General features: G+C 43.0%; 1 protein-coding gene across 1 annotated transcript in view; it reads left to right on the top strand.

Moving 5' to 3' along the window:
- The window catches only part of LOC117389408 (trichohyalin-like), a 52,070-nt gene that overhangs the window by 8,272 nt on the left and 23,333 nt on the right, over window positions 1–20,465 (top strand). The window contains exons 5-23 of the mRNA XM_033987081.2: window positions 6,740–6,787; window positions 6,884–6,919; window positions 7,664–7,702; window positions 8,288–8,326; window positions 8,395–8,430; window positions 11,813–11,848; window positions 12,046–12,093; window positions 12,158–12,184; window positions 12,263–12,301; window positions 12,410–12,448; window positions 12,522–12,557; window positions 12,629–12,664; window positions 16,377–16,412; window positions 16,610–16,657; window positions 16,722–16,748; window positions 16,827–16,865; window positions 16,974–17,012; window positions 17,086–17,121; window positions 17,193–17,228. Coding sequence (XP_033842972.1) covers window positions 6,740–6,787; window positions 6,884–6,919; window positions 7,664–7,702; window positions 8,288–8,326; window positions 8,395–8,430; window positions 11,813–11,848; window positions 12,046–12,093; window positions 12,158–12,184; window positions 12,263–12,301; window positions 12,410–12,448; window positions 12,522–12,557; window positions 12,629–12,664; window positions 16,377–16,412; window positions 16,610–16,657; window positions 16,722–16,748; window positions 16,827–16,865; window positions 16,974–17,012; window positions 17,086–17,121; window positions 17,193–17,228 — 720 coding nt within the window. The remainder of the gene's footprint in view (window positions 1–6,739; window positions 6,788–6,883; window positions 6,920–7,663; window positions 7,703–8,287; window positions 8,327–8,394; window positions 8,431–11,812; window positions 11,849–12,045; window positions 12,094–12,157; window positions 12,185–12,262; window positions 12,302–12,409; window positions 12,449–12,521; window positions 12,558–12,628; window positions 12,665–16,376; window positions 16,413–16,609; window positions 16,658–16,721; window positions 16,749–16,826; window positions 16,866–16,973; window positions 17,013–17,085; window positions 17,122–17,192; window positions 17,229–20,465) is intronic.

Here is a 20,465-nt window from a genome sequence, read left to right as displayed (position 1 = left end):
ACACAGAAGATATCAGTGAGTGAGAATACGTATCGTCCCTCACCAAAGAGATCTCCGCGGCTCTTAAAGTGGGCGTAGCTTATATACAGTTACAAGGGACTTCCCCAATTTGAGAGCCAATTGAATTTCAACTGTGAACATGGTCTGATCATAAAGCACCTCCCTCAAGTACAAATATGGTTTTAGGGGCTTTCCAGGTTTCCAAATATAGTCAGTTCCTGTGCACTCAGTGAACTGTAAGTTTGAGCATGCCCAGACATGCCCTGAACTTGTCTTGAACTTAATTTGAACTTTTGAACTTTGTTTTAAACTTAAATTTAGAGCAAATTTAAACCCTTAATTTAGTTCAAACTATAGCCAGCCCAGTTTAAGTCATCAAACATTGATATTGCAATGTCACCTTGTTATTACAAGCACAAGCAAAAATTAAACATAAAAATAAAAAACATCAAAAGTATTAAAAAGCAAAGTAAAAACCATCAGAAGTATTAAGTATTAAAAGACACATTTGAATATAAGATAATATGCCGTTAAATCTTTAGCAAACAAATCTCTACTTAAAAAAGCATCAATAAATGCGATATTAAAGGTACTCTAAGGTAAATCGTATAGCCATCACTCTAACTACCATAACCCTCATAAGCAAATCAAATATAGGAGTGGAAATAAAATCATCAAGGTATACTCTTTCTTTATACTCGCAAATAAATCAGCATTCAAGCAATTTCGTGATATTTTAGCTATGTAAGGTATTTTTTAACAATGTCATACTACCCCAGATGCCTGTAGCCCCATTCACCAAAGACCCCCACCCTGAGAGGGTCGTAAACCAAAGACCCCCACCCTGAGAGGGTCGTAAAGCAATCTACAGCACTGGGGCCCAGAAGATAACACCTAGGACCAGGGCCACTTCTTATCTGTGGCCCTGTTCACCAAGGACTGAGTGCCCCCCATCCTGTGAGGGTCATAAAACAATAAGATTGATTGACTTAAAAACGCACATTCAGGGATTTTGCCAAAAGGTTTTTAATGTGTAATTCAATTCAATTCAATTTCAATTCAATTTTTAATTCAATTCAATTCATTTATTTTTGCAACGCCCAAAATCACAACAACAGTTGTCTCGAAGGGCGTTCATGTTTTGGTTGATGGGGGAAACCGGAGTACCCGGAGGAAACCCATCCAGACACGAGGAGAAACATGAAAAACTCCACACAGAAAGGCCTGGGCGACCCGGGGATCAACCAAACCTTCTGCTGTGAGACATGAGTGTTGCCACTCAGCCACCGTGCTGCCAACACACAAACCACAACATGTGTAACCACATGTTGCCGAGAGGAAGACCCGCCTCACACACTGGGAGGCCTATAAAAGCTGGAAACACAAACATCTCAGGACTCTCTTCCTATCCTTTCCTGAGAGTCCGGTGCTTCATTGTTAACTTTACCTGTGATGAACTCATTAAACCTTCTGACTTATATTTCAATCTCTTAGTCCTCTTTGACGCTTGCATCAGAAACGAACATTTCTTACAGCTACTTCAAGCATTGTTAAAACAGTGTGACGTCACGTTCACGCACCCTTTGGTGACCCCTGCTGGGATCCTTCAACAGTTGTCTTCATGAAAAAAGCCCAGGGAGCCAAAGTTGAATTTTACTGTGTTGTCATGTTACTGCAATATGTGTTTACTTTGTCAGTTTACTTACTGGTAATTTTATACATACATACATACATGTATATATATATATATATATTTCCTCACCCTCCACGGGTGGTGTCTTCCCATCTTTTGCCAGAGCTTGAGGGTTCTGCGCAGTATCTTTGCTGTTCCTAGTACGAGATGCCAGCAAGAAATGGGCTACTGGAACAAGGAGGAAATGGGCGAGATGCGAGAACAAGGCTCTGTTGGAATGCTACTACTCCAGTGACCCGAGTCAGAGGGTTTACCTGAACAGGAAGTGGGAAAAAATGGTTACTTCGAAACCCACAGTGCAAGCTTACAGCTAAGCACCTAGTAGCTCAGTGTTCCAACATCCGCAAACGGCAACTGCTATCACAACTTGAGATTGACAAGGTACAACACAAAATATACTATGGCAAGGGGGAGCCAGGAGGCCAGGTGAGAGGGGAGTTAACATCAACTCCCCAACCGGAGATTGGGTACGAAGCCACAAGTATCACACTGAGCGAGGCAGCGACTGACCTGAAAGATAAGATCATGGCCTGAATTAACACAAGGCAACCCCAATGCCAGTTGCAGAGACTGAGGTGAAGACTGAAAATCTCACAGAAGATGTGAATGCAGCATTGAGAGTGATCCCTACCTCTAAACCGTCGCAACATAATCGGCAAAAGTGTACACTCAATGGCAGGGTAATAACACCAGAGCAGACCCACCAAGACTGGAAACTGAACATATGGGAGAAGGAGGCATCACATGCACAGTGGCTGGTTGACCACAGCAACCTCTCTGAACAGAATCCAGTCACCATCACAGACAGACATCCAAGAAAGAGTCTCAGGTATGAAAAACTGGACCGCACCAGGCCCTGACATGATCCATGCATACTGGCAAAAGAAGCTCACTGCTCTCCATGAGCGCCTGGCAGAACAAATGAACCAGCTGCTAATGGATAGGACTCACCCTGAATGGCTAACTGAAGGGCATACGATCCTCATCCAGAAGGATCCCTCAAAGTGAACCGTCCCATCCTACTATTGGCCAATAACCTGGCTCTCCACAACATGTCAGGCATCATTTTGGCTAAGATAAGTGACACATGGATCAATACATGAGCACAGCGCAGACGAGCATCAGCAAAGACACCAGGGGAGCCAAACACCAGCTCCTGGTCGACCGAACAGTCACCCAAGACTGCAGAACCCATAAGACCAACCTGTGCACTGCCTGGATTGATTACAAGAAAGTCTACGACTCAATGCCACACATATGGATCACTGAATGGAGCTGTACAACATCTACAGGACTCTAAGAGCCTTCATTTCAAACTCGATGAGGCTGTGGAAAACCACCCTTGAGGCCAATGGCAAGCCACTTGCACAAGTGCCCATCAAATGTGGCATATACCAAGGAGATGCACTGTCCCCACTGCTGTTCTGCAGAGGTCTGAACCCCCTCAGACAAATCATCAGCAACACTGGCTTTAGTACTGGTTTATTACTGGTTTAATTCTGGTTTAGTCCTGGTTTAGTTATGTTTACTCCTCATTTAATGCTGGTTAAGGCCGGGTTTAGTGCTGGTTTAGTCCACATTTAGTGCTGGTGTACTGCTGGTTTAGTGCTGGTTTATTTCTGGTTTAATACCGGTTTAGTCCTGGTTTAGTCCGGGTTTAGTCCTGGGTTAGTGCTGGTTCAGTGCTGGTTTAGTGCTTTTGTAGTGCTTGTTTAGTCCTGGTTTAGTACGGGTTTAGTCCGGGTTTAGTCCGGGTTTGGTTCCGGGTTAGTGCTGGTTTAATACTGGTTTAGTGCTGGTTCATTCCTTCGTTATTCCTGGTTTAGTGGTGGGTTAGTCCTGGTTTAGTTCTGGTTTACTACTGGTTTACCGCTTACCTGGTCTCATGAAAGTGGAAGCCCCATGCCCGTTCCTAAATCCCTATGAGTTCCTACCCCTGAGGCTTCAGTCCAGGTGATACATGACGCACCACAGCCACAAAGTAATAGCTGGTAAGAGCACTTCCTGTCCCACAAAACAAGTGAGCAAGTGTGGCTTTGTGTCCACAGTGATCACCATTTTGCTTCTGCTTGGTCTCAAAAAGGGAACAGTGGATCCACAATCTGTCCAGATCCTGCAACCGCCTGCAACCGTCATTGCCTCTGCCCAGGACCAGGTGCCTGGGCCTGGAAACTGACCTTTGTTTGTTTTGTTTTGTTTTGTTGTTGTTGTTGTTTTTTTTTTCAAATTGAAAATCAGATTAATTAACAGCCTTTCCATGAACCACCACCTTAACATGGTGGAGGGGTTTGATCACCCAAATTATCCTGGGAGCTATGTTATCAGGGGCTTCATTCCCCCGGTAGGGTCACCCATTGCAAACAGTTCCTGATTGGTCTGACTAAGAGTGGTTCTGAAGAACATCATGATGACTATTAGAACAAGGCCATCTATGATGCCCAGGTCCCCTGGTCCCTGTTGGGGTGGCAACACCCGAACTGAATGGTGGACACCGGACGTAAGGGATACCGTCAGGCTGAAGAAGGAGTCCTATCGAGCCTTGTTGGCTTGTGGGACTCTTGAGGCAGCTAACGAATACCAGCGGGCCAAGTGTGCCATGGCTTGTGTGGTTGCAGAGGCAAAAACTCTGGGTTAGAGCTCGGAGAGGCCGTGGAGGAGGATTGGCTTCAAAGAGATTTTGTCAAACCATCCGATGCCTCAGGAGGGGGAAGCACCAGTAGTATTTACAGTGCAGATGCAGGGTTGTTGACCTTGATTGGGGATGTTGTCGGATGGTGGAAAGAATACGTTGAAGATCTCCTCAATCCCACTGTCACGTCTGCTGAGGAGGAAACAAACAGTGAGGACTCAGAGGCAGACTCATCATTCACCCTGGCTGATGGCACTGAGGTGGTTGGCAAGCTCCTCGGTGGGAAGGCTCTGGGGTTAGACGAGATCCGTCCCAAGAACCTTAAGTCTCTGGATGTTATGGGGCTGTATTGGCTAACACGTCTGTGCAACATTGTGTGGTGGTTGGGGACAATACTGCTGGACTGGCAGACTGGGGTGGTGGTCCCTCTGGCAATCAGAGGATGTGTTCCTGTTACAGGGGAATCACACTCCTCAGCCTACACGGTAAGGTCTATTCCAGGGTATTGGAGAAGGAAACCCGATCGATAGTCAAACCTCAGATTCAAGAGGACCAGTGTTGTTTTCATCCCAGTCGCGGAACACTGGACCAGCTCTATACTATCCATCAGGTCCTCAAGGGTTCATGGGAGTTTGCCCAACCAGTCAACATGTGCTTTGTGGTCTGGATTTGACTGTGTCCTTTGGGGGGTGTTCCAGAAGTTTGGGGTCCAGGGCTCTTTGCGAAGGGCTGTCCAGTCCCTGCATGAGTGAAGCAGGAGCTGTGTTTGGATTGCTGGCAGTAAGTGTCATAATTTCGGGCGAATCAAAGACACAGACTCGGGGTAAAAAGTTGAACAGAGTTTATTTACAAACACGGAAATGTAAATGTTGATTAACAGAGCAGATAGTAGAGAGCAGGGTCATAGGCTGATGTCTTCGAGCCAGTCATAGGTAGCGAGGTCAGAGGCTGGGGTGTTCGCACTGGTCAAGGAGAGCTGGGTCAGAAGCTGAGATTTTTTGCACCCTTCATGGAGAGCTGGGTCAGAGGCGGATGTGCAGGGTAGTTCCAAGGAGTGGGATCTGGTGAAAAGCAAGAAAAAAAAGTACTGAGTACTGAGATCATACGCACAAAAACTAGACTGAGCCAAGCCCAGTCTAGTTTTTTGGCAGAGTTTGCAGGATCCTCAGTCCCTTTGTACTTCAAGGTGCAGGCTTGATTGCTCATGGGCTGCAGGTGTGTAGTTGGTGGTGCCAGAGTCTCAGCCCAGCTCCAGACACAGACACAGAATGGAGGGGGAAAGACAGCACAGAAACACAAGGACACACTGGGATCTTGACAGTAAGCTTCATCGAACCAGGACCTGCAGCATTGGCGTGGTTTGCAGCCAAGTGTGATGTGCGGCCGGCATGAGAATCAGCTCCTCCAAATCCGAGGACATGGTTCTCGAAGGTGGTGCCCCCTCTGGTTGGATGGAGAGTCTCTGCCCCAAGTGGAGGAGTTCCAAGTATCTCGGGGTCTTGTTCATGAGTGAGAGAAGGATGGAGCGTGAGATTGACAGTTGGATTGGTGCAGCATCTGCAGTGATGCGGTCACTGTATCGTCTGTTGTGGTGAAGAAGGAGCTGAGTCCAAAGGCGAAGCTCTCAATTTACTGGTCAATCTACGTTCTACCCTCACCTATGGTCATGAGCTCTGGGTAATGACCAAAAGGACAAGATCGTGGATACAAGCGGCTGAAATGCGTTTGCACTGCAGGGTGGCTGGGGCTCCTCTAGAGATACGGTGAGGAGCTCAGTCACACAGGAGCAGCTCGGAGTAGAGCCGCTGCCCCTCCATGTCAAGAGGAGCCAGCTGAGGTGGCTCGGGTATCTGTTCAGGATGCCCCCTGGACGCCTCCCTAGGAAGGTGTTCCGGGCATGCCCCACCATTAGGAGGCCCCGGGGAAGGCCCAGGACACACTGCAGGGACTATGTGTCTCGGCTGGCCTGGGAACACCTTGGGGTCCCACCAGAGGAGCTGGAGGACCTGTCTGGGGAAGTCTGGGACTCTCCTGCTTAGACTGCTGCCCCTGCACCTCAGGCAGCGAAAGAAAATGGATAGATGGATGAATGAAGGGGACACGGAGTCCAAACTGAATATTTGCTAAGTTAAATGTAATGTTACATTCAAAACTGATAAATCGTCCCCCAAAAGCAAGTTTTACCATAACACTTCTCAAACTTTGTTTAGTTTTGTTTATTTGTCTGAGACAGAGACAGTGCACTAGAGCTCATTTCCCCTTGTTGTCCCTGGACAGGCTGATGTTCATAATTTTAGGCCCCAGTCCAAAGGGAAAGGCAACAGCTCCAGCACATACTATAATTCTCAAGCACAGCCTTTAAAAATAATCTGTAACTTTTCCAATTATGACATTTCTTCTTTTTTTTTTAATTACAGCTCTGCCCTGGAACAGAAGGACAAAGAACTCTGGAAGACCAGAAAGAGGTTTATTCAATGAGTCTTTTGAATAGTGATGGTCACATTTTAAATACATAATAACCCACAGAAATGTAAAACTAAATTCTTTATCTTTTCTATCAGGTTGAATGATCTGAGTCATGAGAACAAACAGCTGAGGTAACTCCTGTTCACCACTGGGGGAGTGTTTTCACACGTGAGCTCTGTGGACACCAGTGGCTCTAGATTTAGTTCACTTTCACTTTTGGCTCAGTCCTTATTCATCGTTCACCTGAGAGGCCATAAACTGACCAAAGAACAGACGCTCACACACTCTCTCACTTCTGTGGTCTTTTCTTTCACCTTTGAGGCATTAGAGCGAGACCTGGGGCAGGACCCACAGATGATTGTAAAGGACTTTTCACAGATGATTGTAAAGGACTTTTCACAGATGATTGTAAAGGACTTTTCACAGATGATTGTAAAGGACTTTTCACAGATGATTGTTAAGGACTTTTCACAGATGATTGTAAAGGACTTTTCACAGATGATTGTAAAGGACTTTTCACAGATGATTGTTAAGGACTTTTCACAGATGATTGTAAAGGACTTTTCACAGATGATTGTTAAGGACTTTTCACAGATGATTGTTAAGGACTTTTCACAGATGATTGTAAAGGACTTTTCACAGATGATTGTAAAGGACTTTTCACAGATGATTGTTAAGGACTTTTCACAGATGATTGTAAAGGACTTTTCACAGATGATTGTTAAGGACTTTTCACAGATGATTGTTAAGGACTTTTCACAGATGATTGTAAAGGACTTTTCACAGATGATTGTAAAGGACTTTTCACAGATGATTGTAAAGGACTTTTCACAGAACTCCTCTGAGGTGGTTTTAAAATGGTCTGTTCTCCACAGATTGGTCCTGGATCAGAGAGAGGAAGAGCATCGACAGAGGTACAGACTAAAGAAGTGCACAGTGTTAACACATGACCTTCACTTTGTCAAATACCATTTACATGACAGTGCCACATAGACCTGGGAGTGGGGGGTCTGTCAGGCACATTGTTATGTATTATCGGCTCATTGTGAGCATTGGAGGCAAAACATATATCATATCAAAACTTCCCTTTGTTTCCAAAACTGGAGAGTGGTGGCCTTGCAGCTTACCTAAATAAATGATGCAATGATGGCAGCTGATTTGGGTAGATGCACTGTTTTGGTCCTGTTTGACCGAACATCTGCTTTTTAGACACTGTAGATCATAGGATCATGGTCCCAAAGACTGGTCCCAAGTTGGAGGACCTTCCAGGCTGTAGCTCCCAGACTGTCCCTGGGCTCCATGAGGGCCATTTTGGTTCACTGAGTTGTTGCTTCATTTAATTTCTTGTACTGTATTGTATCTATTTTTATTTATTTTTTTCCATGTAAATCACTTGGTGATTTTTATCTGTGCAAAACAAATTTGTATTGTATTAATTGTATTGTATTAATTTGTTGTATTTACTTTTTTTCTCCTCCACGACTCACTGTCCACTTGAGGATGCACCAGGTGGAAATGTCATATGAAGAGAAACTGAGGTAAATGTTCATCATCCCCAGATCCAAGTGTCCATCATGAAATGAGACTCCTCCTCTGTTCCTCACAGATCTGCCCAGAAAACGAACAAAGAGCTGAATCAAAGGTGCTGTTTTCAGTGATATTTGACTTTGATTTAGACAAAGAGCAACTAATAAAACCAAGAGTATAAAAGATTAAAGTAAGTTATGAAATAAAAGCAGTACTAAAATAATAACCCATGAATGAAATAAACGCTCAGGCTAAAATGGATTAAAACAAACTAAAATGGGCAACAACAATAAAAGGTTCAAATAATAAATAGGCTAAAATTGTCCCAGTCCAAATTCAGTCGTTCAGTGCATTGAATGAACCTGGGGCATAAAAACAAAAAGTGACAGAAACAAGGCCAACAATCATATTCTTTAAAATACCAGATTGAAATTAAACAAGAGCATGAGTGACACGTGTGTGCGGGCGCCAGAAAAAGTCTCTTCTGGTTACTACTTGTAGTTTTAGAGACGACATATAAGTGTTTATTATAATGTTATAAGTTTGTCCTGCACTAAACTCGTGTGGACACAGAGCGCAGGTTATTGAGGGCTGAGGAAAACTTCATGTGTTTTTAGTTATAGAATAAATATACATATATATGAACATATATATTGACTGTACATAGATAAATGAATACGCTAGCTGCCATGTTCCAAATAGGAAATGATTATGCTTCTGGCTCCATCGACTCACTTTAACCCGCTCTACATCATCCTGATATTTTTTATTTTACTATTCTGTCTGTAAATCAGTGTATGAACATTAATAACAGACGAATCATGCACCTTATTTGACTGAGGCCATGATCACAAGTGTTAGCAACAGGTTTGACTGACAGCCTTGCTAAGTGTCTGCTCCCTGCTAAATCGGGGAGCGGGGACTTAGCAAGGGTGGGAAAGGGTGTTACCTTCAACAGCCTTGCTCCAGATTGGCTCTTTGGTTGCTATAATACTCGGCAACTACAACTACTACAACTTCACCCATATAACTGCTAGCCTTGATGAGCTTCATTTGACCAGAGCTGAATGGTATGGGTGACACCACACTGACTTAGTCCACTTCTTTAGTGCTGCCCAATGAGTGGATTTGCATTCAAGTCTGCCTCTCTTCCAGTAAGTAATGCATAAAACTCCTAAGTAGAGAGACACAAGACAAAGGCCAGCACACCACACACCCAAACTAGTTTGTCAGTCGAGGCAAACCTCATGAACACAACTGACAATTGGTGTAATGACTCCAGGAAGAATAGCAAAACACAAAGTTTAAATCTGTAACTGGACAAATTGTTGTAAGAGTGAAGACGTTTAACTGCTCATCCAAGCCGCTTCTTCAGTTCTGGTCAGATTCTTCTTCAGTTCTGGTCAGGACGCTGGTAGCCACTGCCTTATATCTATCTGAAGGGAGGGGCTACCAGCAATCTGACCAGAACTGAAGAAGTGGCTTGGATGAGCAGTGAAAAGTCTTCACTCTTACAATTTGTTCAGTTACAGATTTAAACTTTGTCTTTTGCTAGAGATCACACCTCGCGACTGAGGGATTACATAGACATCCAGGAAGAATGGCTGTGCTTTCACAGCTAGTGGAGGACAAAATACATACAATAAATACAAATACAATACTCCCCAAGCAGACAGTGCTCCCCACTCTGCTGCTCGTGTCTCGAGCAACTCGCATGCTCTGCCTTCACTTTGACACATATGTTCTGGCCCTAATCACAATTAATGAATGAGTACGTCAAGCTTTTATAACAGACCTGTATCATCAAGGTTATTGATTCAATCAATTTTATTTAGCACTTTTTATAAATAGAGGTTGTTTCCAAAGTGCAGCACGAAGTGAAATCAAATACCATCCACCCACCTTCTTCCACTTATCCATGGCCAGTGTGTTGCAGTCTGAGCACTGACACTCAAACTTGCCTTTCCACACATTTCCTCTAGCTCTTTCGGGAAGGATCCTGAGCCAAAAGACCCAGCATGTCCTGGGTCTTTCAGGAGGCACCCAGGGAGGTGACTAGGAGGCATCCAGAACATGTGCCCGAGTCATCTCAGCTGGCTCCTCTCGACATGGGGAAGCAGTGGCTCTACTCCGAGCTCCTCACCCTATCCCTAAGAGAGCGCCCAGCCGCCCTGCAGAGGAAACTCATTTAACCACTTATAATTGCCATCTTGCCCTTTTGGTCATTACCCAAAGCTCATGACCATAGGTGAGAGTAGAAACATAGATTGACTGGTAAATCAAAAGCTTTGCCTTTGGACTCAGCTTCTTCTTTACCACAACAAACCAATACAGTGAATGCATCACTGCAGATGCTGCATTGATCCACCTGTCAATCTCATGCTCCATCCTTCCATCACTCGTGAATAAGACCCCAAGATAATAATGATAAAATGAATAGAAATAAAAGAGTAAACACATTAAACAGTAAAATACACTTGTACAATCAAATCAATAAAAGAGAGGAGCACACAACGCATGTTAAAAGCCAGAGAGTAAATGTGGGTCTTAAGATGAGACTTAAAACACTCCAGGGTGGCAAGAATTGATATTGTTTTGCCAGTATGCCTTTGGTGTTCAGCAGTTACCATGATAACACAATGCAAACATTAGCGACCACTGCCAAAAAAGTTTTAAATAGTCTAAAAACTCAAGAAAAAAAGACAAAATGGATTTAAACAGCACATTTTCAGCAGTCTGTGATGGTTATGAGCATTCATGGTCCTGTTTAGGAGTTTAATTTTACACAGAAAGGTGAGAATGACTAACTGAAAAACTGTTAGCTAATGCTAGCTATCTTGTGACTCTAATTTTATTTGAGAAGGACTTGTTTAACAGAACAAATCACCTCACCTGATGTAGTTCAGCTAAGTCAGTTCTTTATGATCAAACTGTGTTAAAATAAAACTCAGATCTTACGTGAGTAACAGTTCCAGACAGAGCAGTGCCTTCAGTTAGCATCACCCCCACAGGGAATGAGTCTGGCCTGATTTAACTGTAGTTTGACTCTTAATCTCTCTGTAATTACTGGGTCTAGCCACATGAAACAAAAAATGGCACAAACATCAACGTCTTCTGTCAGTATAAATAAATGTAAGTGATTTTTAATAGTTTCAGCCATTATTCAACCCCAAAGACGTGCTGGTCAGTTGAATGAGTTAAACCTATAAAATTACAATGGCACATCTGTGAAGCTGGTGGCAAAACAAAAATGTCCTACCTATGAATTGTTTTACCGCATTCTAAAATTTGATGATGTCATACTTTTAAAAGGAAGAAAAATGATAATAAGATCTGGCTGTGGGAACACAATATTAGTTCATGTAGGCACAGGACAGACAGAGGAGATGATCTTTGTGCCAGTTTTTGTTTCATGTGGATAGACAAATTACAGAGATATCAACCCTAAACCTGGTCAAACATTTTGAAAGTAAGGTTTGTTATTTTCTGAGTTTCAGGTTGAATGAACCGAGCCAGAAGAACCGAGAGCTGAGGTACCTAATGAACTAAACACACAGACACATTTTACATGTTATCCATCGTAAACTGTGATATTGACCAGTTAATGACACAAACAGGTTCACTGCTGTTCAAAACTATAGAACTGATTCTCCACTGTCCTGCCCCCATTTCTGCGTGCACTTACATTTCTTTCATTTCACTTCACATTACATTTCTTTATTTGTTCCAGCCTCAAACTAGAACAAAAGCACAAAGAGCTCAGAGAGATTCTTCAGAGGTATGTAACAGAGTCTCTTAAACAAACACCCCTCTGACCCCAAATGATCACACTTTACTTTTAGGATGGACCACATGGAGGAAACCCACAGGTAAGACTTACTGTACATACAACTGTCCCAGTCACTGAGTGAGGTGGAGTTTTAAAGATCTTCTTTCATCCCCCACAGATCTGTCCTGGAGCACAAAGAGGCGGAGCACAGAGAGAAGTACAGATTACACTCACTTCAGTCGTCTCCATCAGCACCAGACTGACTGTAATGTCTCAGACACATCACTGTCACTCCATCTGAACTTATGTGATGTTTGAATTTCAGGATTCATGTCCTGGAAAAAGACCAAGAGGAACGACTGAGGTAACGACTGGTAAAGATTCAGATACATTTTATTTTACACTGAACCATTTAAAACTGTTTATTTTATCGTCAGATTTGCTGAGCTGAAGGAGAAAGATCTCACTGAAAGGTACAGACACCACAGAGTGTCTTAAAGTGCACTAACCCCAGTCTCACTTTGTGATCTCTGAATTATTCTAGACTGAATCAACTGAACCTGGAGAAGCAGCAGCTGAGGTCAGTGTTTAAAGGATGAAGTGATGAAGTGTGTAGTTTTACATTTAAATGTGTTAAATGAGCGCGGACGGCAGGAGGTCCATTTTCAGGTGAGGAGCAACACGGACTGAAAAACTTAATGAGGAGCAAATGAAAAGTAATACATCTGATAGATACGAGTTTTTTATGATTGACCCACACATGTGATAAGGTATAAACAATAAATAATTTCTGCTTAGTGTCCATGGCCCGGCTCCATGGGCGGGTGGCACTGCTCTTTATAGATGGGAGTGTGGCACATGAACTCAGTGTACAACCCTCCATCACTACATCAGTCTGTTTTAACCAATTCAATTCATTTTCAATTCATTTTATTTTTGTAACGCCCAAAATCACAACAACAGTTGTCCCGAAGGGCCTTCATTGTTTTGGTTGATGGGGGAAACCGGAGTACCCGGAGGAAACCCATCCAGACACGAGGAGAAACATGAAAAACTCCACACAGAAAGGCCTGGGCGACCCGGGGATCAACCAAACCTTCTGCTGTGAGACATGAGCCACTCAGCCACCGAGATATACACACAAAAACACACAACACACAAAAACACAACAACACACAAAAACAAAACAACACACAAAAACACAACAACACACAAAAACAAAACAACACACAAAAAACAACAACACACAAAAACAAAACAACAGGAAAAATCAGACAAAACAAGAAAAATCGGCCAGGCGAGGAGGAGGAAGACCAGGCGAGGAGGAGGAGAGCCGGGCGAGGAGGAGAGGGAGGCAGGTGGAGGAGGGCCAGATGGGGAGGAGGAGAGGGTCCAGCTGTCATCGGGGCATCTGAAAGAGTTACACTCCACAGGGGGAGTGGGACAGGGGACAACATGTGAATAGCATTGCTGATGAGAAAATAGGACAAAGCAGAGGATAGTGCTCAGGTTGCCATACTTCCCCCAGCTAGTTACTCCTACTGCAGCCTGTCTTATCCCGGGTTTGTCCCTAACTCCCTCACTATGTAACCTGGTCTATACCGAAGAGGAAGGTTTTAAGCCTGGTCTTAAATACAGAGACTGTGGGGGCCTGTTTAACATCAGCAGGGAGTTGATTCCATAGCACAGGAGCTTGGTAACTGAATGCTCTCCCTCCCACTGTACTTTTGGACACTCTAGGAACCACTAATAGTCCTGCATTCTGAGAGCGGAGTGCTCTGTTTGGCTGGTACGGGACAATAGCATCTTGCAGATAGGATGGGGCCATACCGTTTAGGGCTTTGTATGTCAGGAGGAGGACTTTGAATTTGATTCTAAGCTCGACAGGAAGCCAGTGCAGATATTTTAGTACAGGACTGATGTGGTCTCTTCTTTTAGTTCCTGTTAGGACTCTGGCCGCTGCATTTCGGACCAACTGGAGGCTCCTTATAGTACTTTATAGTACTTTATAGTACTTTATAGTACTTTATAGTACTTTATAGTACTTTTGGGGCAGGCGGCGAGCAGAGAATTACAGTAATCAAGTCTTGAAGTAACAAATGCATGGATGAGTTTTTCAGCATCGTTTTTAGGTAAAATATTTCTAATTTTAGTTATATTTCGCAGGTGAAAGTATGCGGTTTTACAAGATAGGTTTATATGGGCTGTGAATGAGAGATTTTGATCAAATAGGACTCCAAGATTTTTTACAGTAGGGCTAGAAGCTATACTCACATTGTCGAGTGAGATTATCTGGTCCGACAGAGAATCTCTTTGACCTTTGGGACCAACGACAATGACCTCTGTTTTTTCAGGATTTAAGAGCAGGTAATTCAAGGTCATCCAGGTTTTGATGTCCTTCACACAGGCACTGAGTTTATCTATTTGATCAGTCTGATTTGGTTTCATTGATAAGTACAGCTGAGTGTCATCAGCGTAGCAGTGAAAATTAATGCCATGTTTTCTGATAATGTTCCCCAATGGCAACATATACAGAGTAAATAGAGAATCAAACATTAAATACACTGGCGCAAAAAAAAAGTATTTAGTCAGCCAACAATTGTGCAAGTTTTCCCACTTATAATAGATGAGAGATGCCTGTAATTTTCATCATAGGTTCACTTCAACTATGAAAGACAGAATGGGGGGAAAGAATCCAGGAAATCACATCGTTGGAGTTTTAAATAATTTATTTGCAAATTATGGTGTGAAATAAGTATTTTGTGGGAAGTAAGTATTTTGTCGATAACAAAAGTTCATCTCAATACTCCCTGCCCTTTGGTGGCAATGACAAAGGTCAAACATTTTCTGCAAGTCTCCACAAAGGTTTCTCACACTGTTGCTGTAGTTTGGTCCATTCCTCCTGCAGATCTCCTCTAGAGCAGTGATGTTTTGGGGCTGTCGTTGGACAACATAGACTTTCAACTCCCCCCAAAGATTTTCTGTGGGGTTGAAATCTGGAGACGGGCTAGACCCCTCCAGGACCTTGAAATGCATATTTCGAAGCCACTCCTTCATTGCCCGGGCGGTGTGTTTGGGATCATTGTTGCGCTGAAAGACCCAGCCACGTTTCATCTTCAATGCCCTCACTGATGGAAGGAGGTTTTCACTCAAAATCTCACGATACATGGCCCCATTCATTCTTTCCTTTACACGGATCAGTCGTCCTGGTCCCTTTCCAGAAAAACATTCCTAAATCATGATGTTTCTACCCCCATGATTCACAGTAGGTCTGGTCTTTGGATGAGACTCTGCATTTTTTCTCCTCCAAACATGACAATGTGAGTTTTTACCAAACAGTTGTATTTTGGTTTGATCTGACCATGTGACATTCTCCCAGTCCTCTTCTGGATCATCCAAATGCTTCTGTCAAACTTCAGACGGGCCTGGACATGTCCTGTCTTAAGCAGGGGACACGTCTGGCACTGCAGGATTTGAGTCAAACTCAAGAAAAAAAGACAAAATGGATTTAAACAGCACATTTTCAGCAGTCTGTGATGGTTATGAGCATTCATGGTCCTGTTTAGGAGTTTAATTTTACACAGAAAGGTGAGAATGACTAACTGAAAAACTGTTAGCTAATGCTAGCTATCTTGTGACTCTAATTTTATTTGAGAAGGACTTGTTTAACAGAACAAATCACCTCACCTGATGTAGTTCAGCTAAGTCAGTTCTTTATGATCAAACTGTGTTAAAATAAAACTCAGATCTTACGTGAGTAACAGTTCCAGACAGAGCAGTGCCTTCAGTTAGCATCACCCCCACAGGGAATGAGTCTGGCCTGATTTAACTGTAGTTTGACTCTTAATCTCCCTGTAATTACTGGGTCTAGCCACATGAAACAAAAAATGGCACAAACATCAACGTCTTCTGTCAGTATAAATAAATGTAAGTGATTTTTAATAGTTTCAGCCATTATTCAACCCCAAAGACGTGCTGGTCAGTTGAATGAGTTAAACCTATAAAATTACAATGGCACATCTGTGAAGCTGGTGGCAAAACAAAAATGTCCTACCTATGAATTGTTTTACCGCATTCTAAAATTTGATGATGTCATACTTTTAAAAGGAAGAAAAATGATAATAAGATCTGGCTGTGGGAACACAATATTAGTTCATGTAGGCACAGGACAGACAGAGGAGATGATCTTTGTGCCAGTTTTTGTTTCATGTGGATAGACAAATTACAGAGATATCAACCCTAAACCTGGTCAAACATTTTGAAAGTAAGGTTTGTTATTTTCTGAGTTTCAGGTTGAATGAACCGAGCCAGAAGAACCGAGAGCTGAGGTACCTAATGAACTAAACACACAGACACATTTTACATGTTATCCATCGTAAACTGTGATATTGACCAGTTAATGACACAAACAAGTTCACTGCTGTTCAAAACTATAGAACTGATTCTCCACTGTCCTGCCCCCATTTCTGCGTGCACTTACATTTCTTTCATTTCACTTCACATTACATTTCTTTATTTGTTCCAGCCTCAAACTAGAACAAAAGCACAAAGAGCTCAGAGAGATTCTTCAGAGGTATGTAACAGAGTCTCTTAAACAAACACCCCTCTGACCCCAAATGATCACACTTTACTTTTAGGATGGACCACATGGAGGAAACCCACAGGTAAGACTTACTGTACATACAACTGTCCCAGTCACTGAGTGAGGTGGAGTTTTAAAGATCTTCTTTCATCCCCCACAGATCTGTCCTGGAGCACAAAGAGGCGGAGCACAGAGAGAAGTACAGATTACACTCACTTCAGTCGTCTCCATCAGCACCAGACTGACTGTAATGTCTCAGACACATCACTGTCACTCCATCTGAACTTATGTGATGTTTGAATTTCAGGATTCATGTCCTGGAAAAAGACCAAGAGGAACGACTGAGGTAACGACTGGTAAAGATTCAGATACATTTTATTTTACACTGAACCATTTAAAACTGTTTATTTTATCGTCAGATTTGCTGAGCTGAAGGAGAAAGATCTCACTGAAAGGTACAGACACCACAGAGTGTCTTAAAGTGCACTAACCCCAGTCTCACTTTGTGATCTCTGAATTATTCTAGACTGAATCAACTGAACCTGGAGAAGCAGCAGCTGAGGTCAGTGTTTAAAGGATGAAGTGATGAAGTGTGTAGTTTTACATTTAAATGTGTTAAATGAGCGCGGACGGCAGGAGGTCCATTTTCAGGTGAGGAGCAACACGGACTGAAAAACTTAATGAGGAGCAAATGAAAAGTAATACATCTGATAGATACGAGTTTTTTATGATTGACCCACACATGTGATAAGGTATAAACAATAAATAATTTCTGCTTAGTGTCCATGGCCCGGCTCCATGGGCGGGTGGCACTGCTCTTTATAGATGGGAGTGTGGCACATGAACTCAGTGTACAACCCTCCATCACTACATCAGTCTGTTTTAACCAATTCAATTCATTTTCAATTCATTTTATTTTTGTAACGCCCAAAATCACAACAACAGTTGTCCCGAAGGGCCTTCATTGTTTTGGTTGATGGGGGAAACCGGAGTACCCGGAGGAAACCCATCCAGACACGAGGAGAAACATGAAAAACTCCACACAGAAAGGCCTGGGCGACCCGGGGATCAACCAAACCTTCTGCTGTGAGACATGAGCCACTCAGCCACCGAGATATACACACAAAAACACACAACACACAAAAACACAACAACACACAAAAACAAAACAACACACAAAAACACAACAACACACAAAAACAAAACAACACACAAAAAACAACAACACACAAAAACAAAACAACAGGAAAAATCAGACAAAACAAGAAAAATCGGCCAGGCGAGGAGGAGGAAGACCAGGCGAGGAGGAGGAAGACCAGGCGAGGAGGAGGAGAGCCGGGCGAGGAGGAGAGGGAGGCAGGTGGAGGAGGGCCAGATGGGGAGGAGGAGAGGGTCCAGCTGTCATCGGGGCATCTGAAAGAGTTACACTCCACAGGGGGAGTGGGACAGGGGACAACATGTGAATAGCATTGCTGATGAGAAAATAGGACAAAGCAGAGGATAGTGCTCAGGTTGCCATACTTCCCCCAGCTAGTTACTCCTACTGCAGCCTGTCTTATCCCGGGTTTTAATGTCCCTAACTCCCTCACTATGTAACCTGGTCTATACCGAAGAGGAAGGTTTTAAGCCTGGTCTTAAATACAGAGACTGTGGGGGCCTGTTTAACATCAGCAGGGAGTTGATTCCATAGCACAGGAGCTTGGTAACTGAATGCTCTCCCTCCCACTGTACTTTTGGACACTCTAGGAACCACTAATAGTCCTGCATTCTGAGAGCGGAGTGCTCTGTTTGGCTGGTACGGGACAATAGCATCTTGCAGATAGGATGGGGCCAAACCGTTTAGGGCTTTGTATGTCAGGAGGACGACTTTGAATTTGATTCTAAGCTCGACAGGAAGCCAGTGCAGATATTTTAGTACAGGACTGATGTGGTCTCTTCTTTTAGTTCCTGTTAGGACTCTGGCCGCTGCATTTTGGACCAACTGGAGGCTCCTTATAGTACTTTATAGTACTTTATAGTACTTTATAGTACTTTATAGTACTTTATAGTACTTTATAGTACTTTTGGGGCAGGCGGCGAGCAGAGATTTACAGTAATCAAGTCTTGAAGTAACAAATGCATGGATGAGTTTTTCAGCATCGTTTTTAGGTAAAATATTTCTAATTTTAGTTATATTTCGCAGGTGAAAGTATGCGGTTTTACAAGCTAGGTTTATATGGGCTGTGAATGAGAGATTTTGATCAAATAGGACTCCAAGATTTTTTACAGTAGGGCTAGAAGCTATACTCACATTGTCGAGTGAGATTATCTGGTCCGACAGAGAATCTCTTTGACCTTTGGGACCAACGACAATGACCTCTGTTTTTTCAGGATTTAAGAGCAGGTAATTCAAGGTCATCCAGGTTTTGATGTCCTTCACACAGGCACTGAGTTTATCTATTTGATCAGTCTGATTTGGTTTCATTGATAAGTACAGCTGAGTGTCATCAGCGTAGCAGTGAAAATTAATGCCATGTTTTCTGATAATGTTCCCCAATGGCAACATATACAGAGTAAATAGAGAATCAAACATTAAATACACTGGCGCAAAAAAAAAGTATTTAGTCAGCCAACAATTGTGCAAGTTTTCCCACTTATAATAGATGAGAGATGCCTGTAATTTTCATCATAGGTTCACTTCAACTATGAAAGACAGAATGGGGGGAAAGAATCCAGGAAATCACATCGTTGGAGTTTTAAATAATTTATTTGCAAATTATGGTGTGAAATAAGTATTTTGTGGGAAGTAAGTATTTTGTCGATAACAAAAGTTCATCTCAATACTCCCTGCCCTTTGGTGGCAATGACAAAGGTCAAACATTTTCTGCAAGTCTCCACAAAGGTTTCTCACACTGTTGCTGTAGTTTGGTCCATTCCTCCTGCAGATCTCCTCTAGAGCAGTGATGTTTTGGGGCTGTCGTTGGACAACATAGACTTTCAACTCCCCCCAAAGATTTTCTGTGGGGTTGAAATCTGGAGACGGGCTAGACCCCTCCAGGACCTTGAAATGCATATTTCGAAGCCACTCCTTCATTGCCCGGGCGGTGTGTTTGGGATCATTGTTGCGCTGAAAGACCCAGCCACGTTTCATCTTCAATGCCCTCACTGATGGAAGGAGGTTTTCACTCAAAATCTCACGATACATGGCCCCATTCATTCTTTCCTTTACACGGATCAGTCGTCCTGGTCCCTTTCCAGAAAAACATTCCTAAATCATGATGTTTCTACCCCCATGATTCACAGTAGGTCTGGTCTTTGGATGAGACTCTGCATTTTTTCTCCTCCAAACACGACAATGTGAGTTTTTACCAAACAGTTGTATTTTGGTTTGATCTGACCATGTGACATTCTCCCAGTCCTCTTCTGGATCATCCAAATGCTTCTGTCAAACTTCAGACGGGCCTGGACATGTCCTGTCTTAAGCAGGGGACACGTCTGGCACTGCAGGATTTGAGTCAAACTCAAGAAAAAAAGACAAAATGGATTTAAACAGCACATTTTCAGCAGTCTGTGATGGTTATGAGCATTCATGGTCCTGTTTAGGAGTTTAATTTTACACAGAAAGGTGAGAATGACTAACTGAAAAACTGTTAGCTAATGCTAGCTATCTTGTGACTCTAATTTTATTTGAGAAGGACTTGTTTAACAGAACAAATCACCTCACCTGATGTAGTTCAGCTAAGTCAGTTCTTTATGATCAAACTGTGTTAAAATAAAACTCAGATCTTACGTGAGTAACAGTTCCAGACAGAGCAGTGCC

This window comes from Periophthalmus magnuspinnatus, chromosome 21 (assembly GCF_009829125.3).
Source record: "Periophthalmus magnuspinnatus isolate fPerMag1 chromosome 21, fPerMag1.2.pri, whole genome shotgun sequence".
NCBI lineage: Eukaryota > Metazoa > Chordata > Actinopteri > Gobiiformes > Gobiidae > Periophthalmus > Periophthalmus magnuspinnatus.
The sequence above is the reverse complement of the archived record's forward strand: the minus strand, read 5'-3'. Positions and strand labels throughout refer to the sequence as shown.